The 21,592-nt window shown below is 37.9% G+C and overlaps 1 protein-coding gene across 9 annotated transcripts in view; it reads left to right on the top strand.

Moving 5' to 3' along the window:
- The window catches only part of EPSTI1 (epithelial stromal interaction 1), a 105,949-nt gene that overhangs the window by 67,516 nt on the left and 16,841 nt on the right, over positions 1-21,592 (top strand). The window contains exon 7 of one of the 9 annotated variants that reach the window (XM_059902515.1): positions 15,864-15,924. The exons of the other annotated variants lie outside the window; for them this stretch is intronic. Within the exon in view, the coding sequence (XP_059758498.1) occupies positions 15,864-15,924 (61 nt within the window). The remainder of the gene's footprint in view (positions 1-15,863; positions 15,925-21,592) is intronic. 9 annotated transcript variants of the gene reach the window in all.

Here is a 21,592-nt window from a genome sequence, read left to right on the forward strand (position 1 = left end):
AACAAGAAGAATCATGTTTATGGTAGGAAGATAGAGAAAATAACACATTTGAATAAACCTACCTAGGGAGACAAAAGACCTGTATGCAGAAAACTATAAGACACTGATGAAAGAAATTAAAGATGATACCAACAGATGGAGAGATATACCATGTTCTTGGATTGGAAGAATCAATATTGTGAAAATGACTATACTACCCAAAGCAATCTACAGATTCAGTGCAATCCCTATCAAATTACCAGTGTCATTTTTTACAGAACAAGAACAAAAAAATATTAAAATTTGTATGGAGACACAAAAGATCCCGAATAAACAAAGCAGTCTTGAGGGAAAAAAGTGGAGCTGGAGGAATCAGACTCCCTGACTTCAGACTATACTACAAAGCTACAGTAATCAAGACAATATGGTACTGGCACAAAAAGAGAAATATAGATCAATGGGACAAGATAGAAAGCCTAGAGATAAACCCACGCACCTATGGTCAACTAATCTATGACAAAGGAGGCAAGGATATACAGTGGAGAAAAGACAGTCTCTTCAATAAGTGGTGCTGGGAAAACTGGACAGCTACATGTAAAAGAATGAAATTAGAACACTCCCTGACACCATACACAAAAATAAACTCAAAATGGATTAGAGACCTAAATGTAAGACTGGACACTATAAAACTCTTAGAAGAAAACATAGGAAGAAGACTCTTTGACATAAATCACAGCAAGATCTTTTCTGATCCACCTCCTAGAGTAATGGAAATAAAAACAAAAATAAACAAATGGGACCTAATGAAACTTCAAAGCTTTTGCATAGCAAAGGAAACCATAAACAAGACGAAAAGACAATCCTCAGAATGGGAGAAAATATTTGCAAACGAATCAACAGACAAAGGATTAATTTGAAAAATATATAAACAGCTCATGCAGCTCAATATTAAAAAAACAAACAACCCAATCCAAAAATGGGCAGAAGACCTAAATAGACATTTCTCCAAAGAAGACATACAGATGGCCAAGAAGCACATGAAAAGCTGCTCAACATCACTAATTATTAGAGAAATGCAAATCAAAACTACAATGAGGTATCACCTCACACCAGTTAGAATGGGCATCATCAGAAAATCTACAAACAACAAATGCTGGAGAGGGTGTGGAGGAAAGGGAACCCTCTTGCACTGTTGGTGGGCATGTAAATTGATCTAGCCACTATGGAGAACAGTATGGAGGTTCCTTAAAAAACTAAAAATAGAATTACCATATGATCCAGCAATTCCACTACTGGGCATATACCCAGAGAAAACCATAATTCAAAAAGAGTCATGTACCAAAATGTTCATTGCAGCTCTGTTTACAACAGCCAGGTCATGGAAGCAACCTAAATGCCCATCGACAGATGAATGGATAAAGAAGTTGTGGTACATATATACACTGGAATATTATGCAGCCATAAAAAGGAACGAAATTGGGTCATTTGTTGAGACGTGGATGGATCTAGAGACTGTCATACAGAGTGAAGTAAGTCAGAAAGAGAAAAGCAAATATTGTATATTAACGCATATATGTGGAACCTAGAAAAATGGTACAGATGAACAGGTTTGCAGGGCAGAAATTGAGACACAGATGTAGAGAACAAACGTATGGACACCAAGGGGGGAAGTGGCGGGGGGGTGGGCATGGTGGTGTGATGAATTGTGCGATTGGGATTGACATGTATACACTGATGTGTATAAAACTGATGATTAATAAGAACCTGCTGTATAAAAAAATAAATAAAATAAAATTCAAAAAAAAAACCAATCATGTTTATGGTAGGAAGATACAGAAAATAACACATTTGTATCATTGTGTCTATTCATGTGTTTGTTCATTCCATTCATTCAACAAGTATTTATTGAACACCTGCTGTGGAGTAATTGGAAAGTAGATTCTCTAGGTTAAGTTGAGGTGACAGCACATTGATCCTGCCCGGTATGTCCCTGACTTTCACATTCTTACATTACGCTGGTCTCTGGGGACAGTAGGTTCTTCCTTAAGTTTAACTTCTCAGTATTTTACATTTGATTCAATTCCCTCTTCTAGAAATTTATTTACAATTCCCTTTCCAACCTATGCCTTCAGTATATTCTCCACTGACTACTACTTTTTTTGTCAACAAACATGCTGACTCTTGCCATTCTAAATAAAGAAGCCAACCAACTCCTTCCTTGATTCTGCTATCCTCAGAGCTAACACCTTTTCTGCTTCTACCAAAAAAAAAAAAAAAGACAAAGGTAATATTACTGTAATCACACCTTTATAGCCCACTTTGTCCTTAATGCTTTATGTTCTGGTTTATATTCATAAATATTCTTACTGCAACTGCTCTCTAAAGGTAAAATCCCTTCTGAACATTCAATTCAGTGGTCTTTTTGAAATCCCTCTATCCCTGTAACTCTGACACTATTTAACACCATATTAAGCTTTCCTTTTCTGGCTTTTTTTTTTTTTTTTACTTTATTATTCTGGTTGATCTATCTCAGAGTAATCCATCCCAGTATTCATTCATCCATCCATCCATCCATCCATCCATCCATCCATCCATCCATCCATCCTCTCAACAAACATGTACTGAGCTCGTATTATGTACTGAGCCTTCTACAAGATGCTGGAGCTCCAATTAGAAACAGGATAGACAAGGTCCCTGCTCTCCTGAATTTTACTTTTTCATGGAGAAGATGGACAATTAAAAGGAGAAAAATAAAAAACATTGCACTTTCATTTTATAGTGATTAATCACTTGGTAGTAATTAATGCTACACAAGAAAATATTGTGTTGTGATAACTTCAGAGTGGTGTATCAAATATTGTCAATTGCCTAATTCTCTCCTAAAACCCTGTTTTTTTCCTTCATGTATTCATCCTACTTAGCAAGGCCTGTGTTTCCGAGAATTCAGAAGAAATCAGTCCAGGGATCCATTTGCAAATGGTCTAACTGATCAAGGAAATTCTATTCTCCTTAACTATGACTGGTTCAGCCATTGATATGGGAAGTAGTTCCAACCAATGAGACTTATAAGAAGCCTGCCTTTCAGTACAGATTTTTATTTATATGTAATATACTACTCTTCCCATTTAGTGATTTTTGGCTTTATGTTTTTGGTCTTTTAATTTTGTCTGATTCTAATATATTTTTCTGCCATCCTTCTTGTTAGAACTTATGTGGCAATTTCTTTTTCCATCACTTAATATTAACCCCTGTGTGTCACTTGGCTTAAATTAGATTTCTAGTGACAAAAATGGCTTTTTCTTTTACCCAATTTTGTAGTCTTTTAATGTATTCTCATTTATTGTGATTGCTAGTGTATTTGCACATATTCTTGCTACAGAATTTACTTTTTTTTCTAATATCTTTATCAGAGTATAATTACTTTACAGTGTTGTATTAGTTTCTGCTGTATAACAAAGCGAATCAGCTATATGCATACGTATATCCCCATATGCCCTCCCTCTTGCGTCTCCCTCCCACCCTCCTTATCCCACCCCTCCAAGTGGTCACAAAGCACTGAGCTGATCTCCTTGTGCTATGCAGCTGCTTCCCACTAGCTATTTTACATTTGGTAGTGTATATATGTCCATGCCACTCTCTCACTTCGTCCCAGCTTACCCTTCCCCCTCCCCTTGTCCTCAAGTCCATTCTCTACGTCTGTGTCTTTATTCCTGTCCTGCCCCTAGGTTCATGAGAACCTTTTTTTTTTTTTCGATTCCATATATATGTGTTAGCATACGGTATTTGTTTTTCTCTTTCTGACTTACTTCACTCTGTATGACAGACTCTAGGTCCATCCACCTCACTACAAATAAGACAATTTCATTTCTTTTTATGGCTGAGTAATATTCCATTATATATATGCGTGCCACACTTCTTTATCCGTTCATCTGCCGATGGACACTGAGGTTGCTTCCATGTCCTGGCTATTGTAAACAGTGCTGCAGTGAACATTGTGGTACATGACTCTTTTTGAATTATGGTTTTGTCAGGGTATATGCCCAGTAGTGGGACTGCTGGGTCATATGGTAGTTCTATTTTTAGTTTTTTAAGGAACCTCCATACCGTTCTCCATAATGGCTGTATCAATTTACGTTTCCACCAACAGTGCAAGAGGGTTCCCTTTCCTCCACACCCTCTCCAGCATTTATGTAGATTTTTTGATGATGGCCATTCTCACCGGTGTGAGGTGATACCTCATTGTAGTTTTGATTTGCATTTCTCTAATGATTAGTGATGTTGAGCATCTTTTCATGAGTTTGTTGGCAATCTGTATATCTTCTTCGGAGAAATGTCTATTTAGGTCTTCTGCCCATTTTTGGATTGGGTTGTTCGTTTTTTTGATATTGAGCTTCATGAGCTGCTTATATATTTTGGAGATTAATCCTTTGTCAGTTGCTTCGTTTGCAAATATTTTCTCCCATTCTGAGGATTGTCTTTTTGTCTTTTTTTACGGTTTCCTTTGCTGTGCAAAAGCTTTTACGTTTCATTAGGCCCCATTTGTTTATTTTTATTTCTATTTCTCCAGGAGGTGGGTCAAAAAGGATCTTGCTGTGATTTATGTCATAGAGTGTTTTGCCTATGTTTTCCTCTAAGAGTTTTATATTGCCTGGCCTTACATTTAGGTCTTTAATCCATTTTGAGTTTATTTTTGTGTATGGTGTTAGGTGGTGTTCTAATTTCATTCTTTTACATGTAGCTGTCCAGTTTTCCCAGCCACTTATTGAGGAGGCTGTCTTTTCTCCATTGTATACTCTTGCCTCCTTTGTCAAATATAAGGTGACCATATGTTTGTGGGTTTATCTCTGGGCTTTCTATCCTGTTCCATTGATCTATATTTCTGTTTTTGTGCCAGTACCATACTGTCTTGATTACTGTAACTTTGTAGTATAGTCTGAAGTCTGGGAGCCTGATTCCTCCAGCTCCATTTTTCTTTCTCAAGATTTCTTTGGCTATTCAGGGTCTTCTGTGTTTCCATGCAAAGTGTGAAGTTTTTTGTTCTAATTTTCTGAAAAATGCCATTGGTAGTTTGATAGGGATTGCATTGAATTTGTAGATTGCTTTGGGTAGTACAGTCATTTTCACAGTATTGATTCTTCCAATCCAAGAACATGGTATATCTCTCCATCTGTTTGTATTATCTTTAACTTCTTTCATCAGTGTCATAGTTTTCTGCATACAGGTCTTTTATCTCCTTAGGTAGGTTTATTCCTAGGTATTTTATTCTTTTTGTTGCAGTGGTAAGTGGGAGTGTTTCCTTAATGTCTCTTTCAGATTTTTCATCATTAGTGTGTAGGAATGCAAGAGATTTCTGTGCATTAATTTTGTATCCTGCTACTTTACCAAATTCATTGATTAGCTCTAGGAGTTTTCTGGTAGCATCTTTAGGATTCTCTATGTATAGTATCATGTCATCTGCAAACAGTTACAGTTTTACTTCTTCTTTTCCAATTTGGATTCCTTTTATTTCTTTTTCTTCTCTGATTGCCATGGCTAAAACTTCCAAAACTATGTTGAATAACAGTGGTGAGAGTGGGCAACCTTGTCTTGTTCCTGATTTTAGAGGAAATGGTTTCAGTTTTTCATCATTGAGAATGTTGTTGGCTGTGGCTTTGTCATATATGGCTTTAATTATGTTGAGGTAAGTCCCCTCTATGCCTACTTTCTGGAGAGTTTTTATCATAAATGGGTGTTGAATTTTGTCACAACTTTTTTCTGCATCTATTGAGATGATCATATTGTATTTCTCCTTCAGTTTGTTAATATGGTGTATCACATTGATTGACTGGCATATATTGAAGAATCATTGCATTCCTGGGATAAACCCCACTTGATCATAGTGTATGATCCTTTCAATGTGCTGTTGGATTCTGTTTGCTAGTGTTTTGTTGAGGATTGTTGCATCTATGTTCATCAGTGTTATTGGCCTATAGTTTTCTTTCTTTGTGACATCTTTGTCTGGTTTTGTATCAGGGTGATGGTGGCCTCATAGAATAAGTTTGGGAGTGTTTGTCCCTCTGCTATATTTTGGAAGAGTTTGAGAAGGATAGGTGTTAGCTCTTCTCTAAATGTTTGATAGAATTCGCCTCTGAAGCCATCCGGTCCTGGGTTTTTGTTTGTTGGAAGATTTTTAATTACAGTCTCAATTTCAGTGCTTGTGATTGGTCTGTTTATACTTTCTATTTCTTCCTGGTTCTGTCTCAGAAGGCTGTGCTTTTCTTAGAATTTGTCCGTTTCTTCCAGATTGTCCACTTTATTGGCATATAGTTGCTTGTAGTAATCTGTCATGATCCTTTGTATTTCTGCAGTGTCAGTTGTTACTTCTCCTTTTTCATTTCTAATTCTGTTGATTTGAGCCTTCTCCCTTTTTTTCTTGATGAGTCTGGCTAATGGTTTATCAATTTTGTTTATCTTCTCAAAGAACCAGCTTTTAGTTTTATTGATCTTTGCTATTGTTTCCTTCATTACTTTTTCATTTATTTCAGATCTGATCTTCATGATTTCTTTCCTTCTGCTAACTTTGGGTTTTTTTTTTTTTGTTCTTTCTCTAATCACATTAGGTTGTTTGAGATGTTTCTTGTTTCTTGAGGTAGGATTGTATTGCTATAAACTTACCTCTTAGAACTGCTTTTGCTGCGTCCCATAGGTTTTGGGTCGTCGTGTTTTCATTGTCATTTGTTTCTAGGTATTTTTTATTTCTTGTTTGATTTCTTCAGTGATCTCTAGGTTATTTAGTAGCGTATTGCTTAGCCTCCATGTGTTTGTACTTTTTACAGTTTTTTTCCTGTAATTGATATCTAGTCTCATAGAGTTGTGGTCAGAAAAGATACTTGATACGATTTCAGTTTTCTTAAATTTAACAAGGCTTGATTTGTGACCCAAGATATGGTCTATCCTGGAGAATGTTCCATGAGCACTTGAGAGGAAAGTGTATTCTGTTGTTTTTGGATGGTGTGTCCTATAAGTATCAATTAAGTCCATCTTGTTTAATGTGTCATTTAAAGTTTGTGTTTCCTCATTTATTTTCATTTTGGATGATCTGTCCATTGGTGAAAGTTGGGTGTTAAAGTCTCCTCCTACGATTGTGTTACTATTGATTTCCCCTTCTATGGCTGTTAGCATCTGCCTTATGTATTGAGGTGCTCCTGTGCTGGGTGCATAAATATTTACAATTGTTCTATCTTCTTCTTGGTTTGATCCCTTGATCATTATGTAGTGTCCCTGTTTGTCTCTTATAATAGTCTTTATTTTAAAGTCTATTTTGTCCGATATGAGAATTCCTACTCCAGCTTTCTTTTGATTTCCTTTTGCATGGAACATCTTTTTCCATCCCCTCACTTTCAGTCTGTATGGGTCCCTAGGTCTGAAGTGGGTAGACAGCATATGTATGGGTCTTGTTTATGTATCCATTCAGCCAGTCTGTGTCTTTTGGTTGGAGCTTTTAATCCATTTACATTTAAGGTAATTATCCATATGTATGTTCCTATTACCATTTTCTTAATTGCTTTGGGTTTGTTTTTGTAGGTCTTTTCCTTCTCTTGTATTTCCTCTCTAGAGAAGTTCCTTTAGCATTTGTTGTAAAGCTGGTTTGGTTGTGCTGAATTCTCTTAGCTCTTGCTTGTCTGTAAGGGTTTTAATATCTCTATAGAATCTGAATGAGATTCTTGCTGGGTAGGGTAATCTTCGTTGTTGGTTGTTCCCTTTCATCACTTTAAATATGTCCTGCCACTCCCTTCTGGCTTGCAGAGTTTCTGCTGAACTATCAGCTGTTAACATTATGGGGACTCCCGTGTATGTTATTTGTTGCTTTTCCTTTGCTGCTTTTAACATTTTTTCTTTTTATTTAATTTTTGATAGTTTGATTAATATGTGTCTCAGTGTGTGTCTCTTTTTGGTTTATCCTTATGGGACTCTCTGTGCTTCCTGGACTTCACTGACTATTTCCTTTTCCATGTTAGGGAAGTTTTCGACTATAACTGTTCAAATATTTTCTCAGACCCTTTCTTTTTGTCTTCTTCTTCTGGGACCCCTATAATTCGAATGTTGGTGTGTTTAATGTTGTCCCAGAGGTCTCTGAGACTGTCCTCAATTCTTTTCATTCTTTTTTCTTTTTTTTTTATTCTGCTCCCTGGAAGTTATTTCCACCCTTTTATCTTCCAGGTCACTTATCCATTCTTCTGCCTCAGTTATTCTGTTATTGATTCCTTCTAGAGTATTTTTAATTTCAGTTATTGTGTTGTTCATCGCTGTTTGTTTGCTCTTTAGTTCTTCTAGATCCTCGTTAGATGTTTCTTGTATTTTCTCCATTATGTTTCCAAGATTTGGATCATCTTTACTATCATTACTCTGAATTCTTTTTCAGGTAGGTTGCCTATTTGTCTTCATTTATTTGGTCTTGTAGGTTTTTACGCTGCAGCTTCTTCTGTAACGTATCTTTCTGTCATTTCATTTTTTTTTTTTTTTCTTTTTTGATGGGTGATGCTGTATTCCTGTATTACTGGTTGTTTGGCCTGAGACGTCCAACACTGGAGTTTGCAGGCAGTTGGATAGAGCTGGGTCTTGGTGCTGAGATGAGGACCTCCGGGAGCCCTCACTCTGATTGATATTCCCTGGTTTCTGAGGTTCTCTGTTAGTCCAGCAATTTGGACTTGGATCTCCCACCACAGGAGCTTGGGCCCAACCTCCGGCCTGGGAACCAAGATCCTGCAAGCCTCATGGTGTGGTAAAAAAAAAAAAAAAAAAAAATTAGAAAGAAAGAAAAAAAGGAGCAGTACAATATCAAAGAATTAAAATACAAAATAAAATTAGAAAGATAAAAAATATATTAGGAAAAATAAAAGTATAATTGAAACAATTGCAACAAGGTAAAATAAAACCACAACAGAAAAAAGAAAAAAAAAAAGAAACAGGGGAGGGAAGACATGCCAAAAGGAGAGTACAATAACAAAGTATAAAGAATTAAATAAAATTAGACAAATAAAAGATTAGGAAAAATAAAAATATAAATGAATCAGCAACAATGAATCAACAAGGTAAAACAGAACCCCAATCTAAAAGAGGAAAAAAAAAAAAAAAAAGAAGCCTTGGCTATGGGGGTGGAGTTTAGGTGGGGGATGGAACTTAGGCAGGGGTGGGGTTTTGGGTGGGGTGGGACCTAGGTGGGTGGGGGGGTGACAATTTAGCGGGGGGCAGGGCCTAGTCGGGGTGACATTGAAGCATGGGGCAGGGCCTCTGCTTAGGACCTGCACGTAAGGGGAAAGGCCAGATGTCGAAAGGAGGGCTTCTGGAGTGTGGAGTTCCGGAGTTTGGAGGTAGGGCACTGAGTGAGGTTGTGTGGGTGGGGTTTAGCCCCAGCGCATTGGAGGGGGTCTCAGAGCGTAGAGGTGGGGCCCTGGGGGGTGTGTAGGGGCGGGGCTTGGGCTCTGCATGGCAGGAGGGAGGCTCTGAGGGCAGAGGATTAGGCCTGGGAGCCCAACAGGCTTCCTGGTGACTAATGGACAGGGAGAGCACTGCCCCCGTTCCCTTTCATTCCTTCGTGTCCCTTCCCTACCATGTCCCCCAGGGTCTACCCCGTCACCACTGGACCCCTAACTGTGGGTGGGTCCCGCTGGGTGCAGTAACTCCTCCCCTCCCCCAGCCACCCCTCAGGGGTGCCGGTCCTGGAGGTCTGGACTTTACTTTTGCTCCCCCTTCCCTCCCTCCCACTCCCTCAGGACCCGTGCGGCTGGAGGAGGCATAGGTGGGCAGAGGATCAGGCCCAGGATCTCAGCATGTTCCTGGGGGCCCAATTGGGCAGTGGAAACCTGGCCACGCTCCCTTTTGATCCTCTGCCCTCCCAATGGTTTCCAATTTACCCCTTTGGGCGTGGGATGCCTTTCCCTCCCCCAGCCGCCCCTCGGGGCACCAGTCCCGTCCCACCTCCACTTCTCCTCCCCCTTCACTCCCTCCATGCCCCACGTCCTATCCGGTTGCTGGGGGTTCCTTCTGTCCCCTTAGATGTCTATGGTACCCCACCGGTGCCTGGTAGGTGCCCTAGTTGTGAGGAGATTCGAACACTGCATCCTCCTAGTACGCCATCTTGACTCTGCTCCTCCTACATAATTTACTTTTTAACTACATTTTCTTTCTTGCTTTCTGTTTTTTATTTTCTTGACTCTGAATTTTCTGTTGCATTTATTTATTTTTCCTCTTTTCTCTCCTCTCCTTTCCTCCCCATCGTAAGAAATTTCACAGTGTTTTTGTTTTAAATTTTGTATGACATTTGGTTGGCCTATTTAAGCTGAAAATATAAGTCTCACTCCAGTTCAGGGAAATTTCTATTTTCCTTTCACATTTCTTCCCCTGTATTGTCTCTTCTCTCCATTTCTGGGTTATGTATCAAGTGGCTTTCGGAAATTCTAGATCTGTTCTCTCTCTTAATCGTTTTTCTTATACTTCCTGTCTCTTTGGCCTTTTCCGTTGCATTCTGGAAGAAACCTTAAGCTAGATCATCCTGCTCACTATGTTACTTCATAAGTGTCCATTCTGCTTATTTGGCACATGCATCAAATTTGTTTACCAAGGTCGCTGACTTACTTTTTCATAGCCACGTTCTGCTTTATAAGTGCAGTAGTCTTTCTGATCTCTTCATTGATGCTAATTATACAACCATTAAAATTTTCTATTTACTATTTTAGCAGTACTTTTTTTCCTTTCCATTGTAAGTTTTATCTTGTGTAGTTTTCTTTCTCGAATGTTTGGTGATTCTTGGTTATCTCCTCATGTTTCTTTGGGCACATGGCCAAGTGAGATATACAGGAGCCTGTCTTCTGCATGTGGCAGCCTCTTGTTCTCCTAAAGTCAGCAGGTATTGGGACATTGTCCTGTTTCTCTGAGCTCAGACACCCTTCCTCCATTCACTGTTACCCAAGGGGCTGTGTCAGTGCTTGCTGCTATGTATGCAAGCGTGGGAGGGGAAGAGCCCGCTGCCAAGCTCATCTCAGTGTAGTTCTCCAACTGGTCATCTTCATGACTGCCTCCCAGAGCTCCTTCAGAAACACAGCTAACTCAGCCCCGGTTTATCCTGCATGCTTGTTTCTCCATATAATTTATTTTGTCTCCTTTCTACCTTCTAGGAATTCAAAATTTTTTTTCTGATAGGCTGAGTGCACTTACTGATTTTGCATGATTATTGATTTTATATAGTCATTTGGAAAGTAAAAACAAACCAAAAAATGAGAACATACTTAAATTATTCAATGACAGAAAATTATCATAGAATACATTAGAAATCATGGAGAGAGAACTTTATGGGGAATGCATTCAAAGCTCTACCCTGAGATGCTCTACTCAGAGAAAGAAAAATCATAACTTTAAATCCAATCAGTACTCAAAACAGAAATGAATTAAGTATCCAGCCTAAGAATTTAGAACAAGAACAATAAACTATACTGAAGGAAGTAATTAAGAACAGAAATTAATAACAAAACTTCAAGAAACAGCTGTTATAAAAATCCAACAGCTTGTTCTTTGATAAGGTCAACAAAATGAACAGATCTCTGGTAAGTCTAATGAAGAAGAGATTAGTAAAAATGCACAACTGCATTTCTACTGTTTCTACACAACAGTAGAAATGAGGGGCTAGAACCACAGTTTTAGAAAAGATTAAGTTTATATTACTATAGATAATACTATACTAATGAATTGAATATGTGGATTAAGTGAATGGTTTTATGAGAAAATGTAAAATTCTAAAATGATTCAAAGAATTAAAATTTAAAAAATTAAAAAGTGAGTGATTTCTAAAATTTTTTGAGAATTACTTCTCCTTAACAAGCTAAACTTGGATAATTTTCCAGGCAAGTTCATTAGAATTTTCAAGGAACAGATTTTTTTTCCTATGTTCTACGAATTGTTTCAGAGAAAGGAAAAAGATGAAATAATTTAGAATTAGAATTAATATTATTTAACTATCATCCCCATGATGTCACAACCTTTTAAAGGGAGCAGACACACACACACACACACACACACACACACACACACACACACACACACACACAGATTTATAGAGATTAACATCTGAAAGAAAATTCTAACTAATGGGATTCTTTTTTCTCTTAAATAATTTACCAAGACATAGTAAGGTTTTTTCTTGGAATGCAAAGATGACTAGCTATATATTATAACTTTTAATATCATATCACTGCAAATATGATATGTCATGAGAGAAAAAGAATTTGACTACCTCTGTAGTTGTAAAAAATGGGCATTGGTAAGTTAAAATCTATCAATTAAAGAAAACATAGTGAGCTAGAAATAAAATTTTTTCTCTTAATATACATATAGTCTTCCAAAGCAATAACCAACATTAATGTCAGTGGGAAAATATTAGAATAGTGAACAACATAAGGGTATTTGCAAACCCTACCACTAACCAGTGTTGTTCTGCAAATTCTAACCTAGCGCTTCTCAATGTTATTTGACGAAAAACTCTTTTCAGTGAAGGGGAAAAAACCTTCAGTTTTGCATGGAACAAGGTTTGGGACTTGTTTTAGTCAACTTGATAAGACAAATATAAAAAAAGGAGTTTGTCTAATTATTGGAAATAAGTAATTTATAGATGACAGCAATCTGCCCGTACAACCCGAGAATCAACTGAAAAATGCTTAGAACAAATGGAGTTAGAGTTGGTTATAAAACATTTATATAAGAATCAACAACTTCCTCAAATATTAGCAAAAAATTAATTAGAAAATAGGGGATAAAAAGATCTCATCAAAAAGCAACTATGGGGACTTCCCTGGTGGCACAGAGGTTAAAAATCCACCTGCCAATGCAGGGGACACGGGTTCGAGCCCTGGTTCGGGAAGATCCCACATGCCATGGAGCAACTAAGCCCACGCGCCACAACTACTGAGTCTGTGCTCTAGAGCCCGCACGCCACATCTACTGAGCCCGTGCACCACATCTGCTGAAGCCCGCATGCTTAGAACCCGTGCTCCACAACGAGGGAAGCCACTGCAATGAGAAGCCTGTGCACCGCAACGAAGAGTAGCCCCAACTCACTGCAGCTAGAGAATGCCCGCGCACAGCAACGAAGACCCAATGCAGCCAAAAGTAAAATAAATAAATAAATAAAATAAAATAAAATAAGATTTAAAAAGCAACTATGTAAAAAATTGCTCAATCCATAAAAAAAAAACCCCACCCAAATGCCCCAAACCTAAAAAACCCCACAGAAAACGTGAGAACTTTCCTGTGATCCATTAAAGTCAATTTGAATAGAGATGGCTGATGCCCCTGAGTGGTAAAATCAATACTGTAATAACTACAGTTCTATCCAAATTAATTAGAGAGTTAAATGGAATTCCAATAAATATCTCAATGGAATTTGATGTAGTTTGAAAAACTATATCTACACTTCAACTGGGAGAATAAGCACAAGATTAAACAAGTTTTATAAAAATACAGATAATAATTTGTGTGTTTTCTGGGGCAAGGAGGGCTTACACTATTAGCTATTAAAAAACATTACAGACTCCCTTGTACTGCTGCTGGTAAAAGGGGAACTGAAGGGCTATCTGATGATACGAAATTCTAAAGAGTTTCCTAAATATAAAAGTATTAGATCTAGGGGCTTCCCTGGTGGCGCAGTGGTTGAGAATCTGCCTGCCAATGCAGGGGACACGGGTTCGAGCCCTGGTCTGGGAAGATCCCACATGCCGCGGAGCAACTGGGCCCGCGAGCCACAGCTGCTGAGCCTGCGCGTTTGGAGCCTGTGTTCCGCAACAAGAGAGGCCGCGATAGTGAGAGGCCCACGCACCGCGATGAGGAGTGGCCCCCGCTTGCCACAACTAGAGAAAGCCCTCGCACAGAAACGAAGACCCAACACAGCCAAAAATAAATAAATAAATTTATAAAAACAAACAAACAAACAAAAACATTTATTTGAAAAAAAAAAAGTATTAGATCTAAAAGGTATACATCTATTCTGAGGAAATAATCAGAGATGCACACAAGTTGTTTATATAAGAATGTTTATTTTTAAAATCATCTTAATGGAAAATTTGAAACAATTTGTTCAGCAGTAGAGGATTTGAAGATTTTGAAGTTTGGAATACAGTGCATCAATCACTACTGTGTTTTAATGACGTAGGAATATGCTCACCTACATGAAACTGAAAAAAGGGAAGATTATAAAATAGAGTCTGGGTGAGTTTTGAAGCCCACCTCTTCTTCTTATGGTACTTTGTGTGTGGATTACTTCGTCTCTCTAAACCTCATCTGTTATGGATAATAGTGATGTTATTTACCTCATGACATTGTTTCTAAGATTACGTGAGAGAGAGCACGTGGAGAGTTTATCCTAATGCCTGGCATGTGGAAGCCTGTAAATGTGACTCGAGGTGGTGATAAGCAGTTATAATTTCTGTATGTATGTAAATTAAGAAATGAAGGAAATATACTGACATGTTAAAGGAGCTTATCTCTGGGTGGAGGGTTTTTATGAGTGATTATTATGTTTTCCTTCATAGTTTTTGTACTTTCTACATTTTCGACAATGTATAAGTAAATTTTATAAGAAAAAAAATTTTTTAAGTTAGAAAGAAATTTAATTAAAAAATTTTTTAAGTTAGAAGAAATTTAATAGGAAGTATTTATGGGTGGGAGATAGAGAGCTGTGTGATTCAATGACTATTGTAGCTGAAAGTCTACAATAGTAGACTTTTCAGAAAGCTGAAAGTTTCTTTATATTAAAATGATAGAATTAACAATAACTAGTAAGAAAGGAGTACACATTATTAATGCTATTTTTTCACTCTCCTACTTTACCCATGAGTATTTACTTCCTTGGATTTGGTTGGTCTCCTCTCAATATTTTGAGGTCATTTCCACTTTTTCTCATAGCCAAGGACATCTTTGTCCTTCTGAGCAAAGTTACTACTGTGGGGAGCCACAGAACCAAGACTCCTCTAAGCTGTCCCCGGCCCCAAACTCTTCTCCTGTTTTAAAAATTATTCAAAGTAGGGGTTCTTGAACTTCATGGCATTAACTCTCCTGCTTCTATTATCCTTTTCCTCTTGTTGAGTTGAGAGAACGCTCTCTCCTGGGAGAAGTATGTCCTGCCCGTGTGATGGCACTTTAATGTTTACATAAAGCAGTCAAGCTGAACCATGCCAGAACATGCCCCACTGGAATTCAAACATGATTTTAAAATGACCCTATCCTAGTCTCCAGTTACTACAGCCTTGCTTTGGAACATGCCTTTAAACTCATCAGCTTTCTCAAGCATCCGGCCTTGAGCACACCTGTTTGTTGTATAGTTGAGCCTTTGGTAAATTGCAACACAGAGAAGTGATTTCTATAACCTCTAGCAGGAGACGGTGACCCTTTTCCTTCTTGCTGTTAGCTTGGGCCCCCAGCACTGATCCCTGGCAGCCCTTCCTCCAGTGAGAGCAATCCTGGCAGGGTGGGCACAGAAAGTGGCACCGTTTGCAGTGTTGTCCTCATTTACCAAACACCACTTGGCCAGTGTTTACAGGAGGTTCTGCTCTTGGCATCTCCAAGATGATATTTTGTTTTTCCTAGTACTTAAGTACCTTCTCTGTATGGAGCTCTGTCTGAATGCAGGGAGATGAGCAGAGCAGTGAGAAGACACACACTCTTTCCCCTGGGAGGCTTCATGGATGCACTTAAAATGTCAAACATTCAGGAATATTTATTCCTTGTCTCTCATTTGCATCCCTTCCTTCGTATTCCCGTGTCATGTTGCTTGAACTTGTATTCAGTAATGCATTTCTTTTTGTTTTGTATCACAGTTGTTTCTGGGTTTGTCTCTCTCATTATACTGTGATTTCCTTCAGGTTGGAGCTGGGTCTTCCTTGCATCTGTACCTTCAGCCTGAATCCAGGTGTCTGGAAAACGGTTGGTGCTTCACTAATTTGTGTTGAGTGAGATAAGATTTGACAGTGTCTCAGATGCTGTGCGTCATGTCCCTCTGGCTTAGAGTGTTTTGATTTTCTTAATGTCCAAAGCTCAGTCCTTGGAACAGGAATGACTTATTTTGTATCTATCCAACGAGGTATTGCACTTATGTGTGAGAACCGCATCAATGAACCAGGAATACGCTTATAAAGCATGCAGATGCATCTGTAGTGGCTGTCAGTTCAGCAGAACAAATTAATTAGTTGAAATAATCCTTTGTGGCACCAAAGGAAAACCAGCCTCTCCCTAGTAAATATGGTTTGCTGCTTATTGAATAATAATCCTGAGTGCAGTGGAGCTAGAGCCCCCGCTTCTGCCACCTGGAGCAGTGGTCTTGAATGGTGATGCCTCATCAGTTCCCTTACCCTTCCCTCCTGCTCTATTTTCTCCTCTCCCCTGTCCTTGCCTCTGTAACAGGATGCTGCATGCTATTCTCTTCCCGTCCTCTTTTTTCTTCCCTGACAGTCCTTGGCTTCATGATGTAGTATTTTGCTCTTTTACATTACAACTGTATATCCATGGGGATTTTTAAATAAAGGAAAGCATAAAGAAACAGAAACGGTCTCCTACACAGATAAACCTTCTTGATGGTTTGAGAAAGTAATATATTCACGTGGTTCAAAATTAAAAAAACAAACACTATTTATGATATTAAAGTTTCCTTCTTCTGCCTACCTACTCGCTATGCTTTTATCTCCAGTGATAGTTATAGTTAGCATTTTAGTATGTGGTTTACCATAAAAATGTCTAAAATATGATGTACACCAGCATATGAGTTAAAATGGATGTATGTGTATCTTTTCTATTTACATGGAAGAGTCCCCCACAAAATTGCTCTGAACCTGACTTTTATTATTTAATGTGTCTTAGAGATCTCACCATAGGCACCCCCCTCAGTCTATCTAATTCTTTGTAACTGCTGCATAGTATTCTGTTGTGTGGATGGTCTACTTTACTGTGCCAGGTCCTTGTTAATGTGCATTAAGACTTTCTCCTGAACTTTTACTGTTTCAATAACACAAGTATGCCTCTCCTTTTATACATATCTTTGAACACTTCTGCAAAGGATGTGTACATTTTACATATCGATGTTTATTGCTCTCCAAAAACTAAATTAGTTTTTATTAACTTAGACACTCCACCAAAGTGCTGGGATGTACCTGATTCTCTATCAAACTTTTCTAGTTTCTCTCACTGTGATAGAAGAAAAATTTTATCTCATTGTTTTGATTTATATTTCTTTGACTATGTGTGAAGATGATGACTATTTTTTTTTTTAAAGAAATTCATGTTCTTTTATTTATTTATTTATTTATTTATGACTGTGTTGAGTCTTCGTTTCTGTGCGAGGGCTTTCTCTAGTTGCGGCAAGTGGGGACCACTCTTCATCGCGGTGCGCGGACCTCTCACCATCGCGGCCTCTCTTGTTGCGGAGCACAGGCTCCAGACGCGCAGGCTCAGTAATTGTGGCTCACGGGCCCAGTTGCTCCGTGGCATGTGGGATCTTCCCAGACCAGGGCTCGAACCCGTGTCCCCTGCATTGGCAGGCAGACTCTCAACCACTGCACCACCAGGGAAGCCCGATGACTATTTTTAATTTACAGGCAGTCTGTAGTTTACCTGCCAACTTCCTCCTCCTATCCTTGGCCTTCTTCTGTTTGGTGGTTGTGTTTTCCTTGTTGGTTTATATAAGGTCTTTAGCTACCTACTCAGGCCTTCCCTGAGACTCCATCTAAAATAGGAACTGAGCCACTGAGCCTCACAACAGTGTGTTTAATCCTCTGCATAGGATAATGGGCGGATATTTTTCTCACTTATTCATGGGCTTCCTTTTTTCTAGAATATAAACTCTTAAGGAGCAAGGATCTCATCTATCTTGTTCATTATCATTTCCCTGTCATGTAGATCCAAGCCTGCCTCATAATAAGCACTCAGATATTGTTGAATGACTGAATAAAAGAATAATTGAGTTAGCCTATGTATGTCATAAACATTTTTTTAAGTTTTTTTTCCCCCAATTGAAGCTTTGAATTTTCATGCAGCCAAATTTATTAATCCTTTTCCTTTATGATTTCTGGACCTTCCTCATTCCAAGTTTATCAATAAACTTACCCATGCCTCCTTTGGAAACTTCTATGGTTCCATCTTTTAGATTCAAATCCTAGGGCTCTATAAAATTTATTTTGATATAAAAATAAAGGATCTTGTCCTAATTTTTCTCACAGTAGTTGGCTAGTCCATCATCATTCATTGAACTATCTCTCCTGCAAGGGTTTAGCACAACAACTTATGGTAAACTGTGTTTCCATGTAGTAAGTCTTTTCCTGGACTCAATCAAATTGTTTTAATTACTGTAGTTTCATGATATGTTTTAATATTTGGGGAAGCTGGTTTTCCCTCTTTTCTTTTTTTTAGGATTTTTTTATTGCTATGATTGCAAATTTAATTTTTCCAGATAAATTTCAGGATCATTTTTGCCAAGGCTGAAAAAAACTATCTTAAAAATTAGTTTAAAGAAATATGTAGTAATATGCATATATAAAATATATGTGTTTTATAGGTTTTTTTTTTAAACATTTTTATTGGAGTATAATTGCTTTACAATGGTGTGTTAGTTTCTGCTTTATAACAAAGTGAATCAGTTATACATATACATATATCCCCATATCTCTTCCCACTTGTGTCTTCCTCCCTCCCACCCTCCCTATCCCACCCTTCTAGCTGGTCACAAAGCACCGAGCTGATCTCCCTGTGCTATGCGACTGCTTCCCACTAGCTATCTATTTTACATTTGGTAGTCTATATATGTCCATATATACACTACTACTCTCTCACTTTGTCACAGCTTACCCTTCCCCCTCCCCGTGTCCTCAAGTCCATTCTCTAGTAGGTCTGTGTCTTTATTCCTGTCTTGCCCCTAGGTTCTTCATGACCAATTTTTTTTTTTTTTTTTAGATTCCATATATATGTGTTAGCATACGGTATTTGTTTCTCTCTTTCTGACTTAACTTCACTCTGTATGACAGACTCTAGGTCCATCCACCTCACTACAAATAATTCAATTTCGTTTCTTTTTGTGGCTGAGTAATATTCCATTGTATATATGTGCCACATCTTCTTTATCCATTCATCTGTCGATGGACACTTAGGTTGCTTCCATGTCCTGGCTATTGTAAACAGAGTTGTAATGAACACTGCAGTACATGACTCTTTTTGAATTATGGTTTTCTCAGGGTAAATGCCCAGTAGTGGGATTGCTGGTTCGTATGGTAGTTCTATTTTTAGTTTTTTAAGGAGCCTCCATACTGTTCTCCATAGTGGCTGTATCAATTTACATTCCCACCAACAGTGCAAGAGGGTTCCCTTTTCTCCACACCCTCTCCAGCATTTATTGTTTGTAGATTTTTTGATGATGGCCATTCTGACCAGTGTGAGATGATATCGCATTGTAGTTTTGATTTGCATTTCTCTAATGATTAATGATGTTGAGCATTCTTTCATGTGTTTGTTGGCAATCTGTATATCTTCTTTGGAGAAATGTCTATTTAGGTCTTCTGCCCATTTTTGGATTGGGTTTTTTGTTTTTTTGATATTGAGCTGCATGAGCTGCTTGTATATTTTGGAGATTAATCCTTTGTCAGTTGCTTCGTTTGCAAATATTTTCTCCCATTCTGAGGATTGTCTTTTTGTCTTTTTTATGGTTTCCTTTGCTGTGCAAAAGCTTTGAAGTTTCATTAGGTCCCATTTGTTTATTTTTGTTTTTATTTCCATTTCTCCAGGAGGTGGGTCAAAAAGGATCTTGCTGTGATTTATGTCATAGAGTGTTCTGCCTGTGTTTTCCTCTAAGAGTTTGATAGTGTCTGGCCTTACATTTAGGTCTTTAATCCATTTTGAGTTTATTTTTGTGTATGGTGTTAGGGAGTGTTCCAAAATCATTCTTTAACATGTAGCCGTCCAGTTTTCCCAGCACCACTTATTGAAGAGGCTGTCTTTTCTCCATTGTATATTCTTGCCTCCTTTATCAAAGACAAGGTGACCATATGTGCGTGAGTTTATCTCTGGGCTTTCTATCCTGTTCCATTGATCTATATTTCTCTTTTTGTGCCAGTACCATACTGTCTTGATTACTGTAGCTTTGTAGTATGGACTGAAGTCTGGGAGCCTGATTCCTCCAGCTCCGTTTTTCTTTCTCAAGATTGCTTTGGCTATTTGGGGTCTTTTGTGTTTCCACACAAATTGTGCAACTTTTTGTTCTAGTTCTGTGAAAAATGCCAGTGGTAGTTTGATAGGGATTGCATTGAATCTGTAGATTGCTTTGGGTAGTAGAGTCATTTTCACAATGTTGATTCTTCCAATCCAAGAACATGGTATATCTCTCCATCTATTTGTATCATCTTTAATTTCTTTCATCAGTGTCGTATAGTTTTCTGCATAGAGGTCTTTTGTCTCCTTAGGTAGGTTTATTCCTAGGTATTTTATTCTTTTTGTTGCAGTGGTAACAAAATCTTTTGTCTCGTATCTAGAACTGATGAGTTTAGTTTGTTCAGGGTTCATATTATCAACTTAGAATGGGTTGGATATTAGAAGTTGCTCCTTGGAGAAATGGGTTAATACATGTGGGAAGAATTAGCATCCTTTGACAAGAGGGATTTAGGTTTTGTTTTTTTTTTTTCTTTTTAAAAACAGCTTTACTGAAGTATAATTGATTACAAAGAACTATACATATTAAATGTATATAATTTGAAGAGTTTGTACATATGCATACTCCCATGATACCATCACCACAATTAAGGTAAAAGACATATTCAACACCTCCCAGAGTTTCCTTGTGTCCCTTTGTTTTTGTGATAACAACATTTAACATGAGATCTATCCTTTTAAATTTTGAAGTGCACAATACTATATTGTTAACTATAGCCACACAGCAGATCTCTATAACTTATTAATGTTGTACAGCAAATCTCTATATCTTATTAATATAGCATAACTGAAACTTTATACACACTGAATAACAACTCCCCATATCCCCCACCCCCTAGCTCATGACAACCACTATTTCTCTTAGCAAATGTCCTTAAGGTTCATCCACATTGTTGCATATTGCAGGGTTTCCTTCTTTTAAAGCCTGAATAATATTCCATCCTATGTACATACTAACTTTTAAAAATTAATTCATCTACTGATGAACACTCAGGTTTTTTCTGTATCTTGGCTACTATGAATAGTGATACAAAGAACATGCGACTGGAGATATCTCTTTGATATCCTGAATTCAGTTCTTTTGGATACATACCCAGAAGTGGGATTGCTGGATAATATGGTAGTTCTATTTTTGATTTTTAAAGGAACCTCCATACCGTTTGCCATTCCCCAAGCAACAGTGAACAAGGGTTCCTGTTTCTCCACAACATTGTCAACACTTACCCTTTATTTGCTATCCTAACAGATGTGAGGTGATATCTCATTGTAGTTTTGATTTGTATTTCCCTGATAATTAATGATATTGAGCATCTTTTCATATACCTGTTGGCCATTTGCATGTGTTCGTTGGATAAATGTCCATTTAAGTCCTTTGCCCATTTAAAAAACTGGGTTATTTATTTTTGGC

This window comes from Balaenoptera ricei, chromosome 18 (genome assembly GCF_028023285.1).
Source record: "Balaenoptera ricei isolate mBalRic1 chromosome 18, mBalRic1.hap2, whole genome shotgun sequence".
Classification (NCBI taxonomy): domain Eukaryota; kingdom Metazoa; phylum Chordata; class Mammalia; order Artiodactyla; family Balaenopteridae; genus Balaenoptera; species Balaenoptera ricei.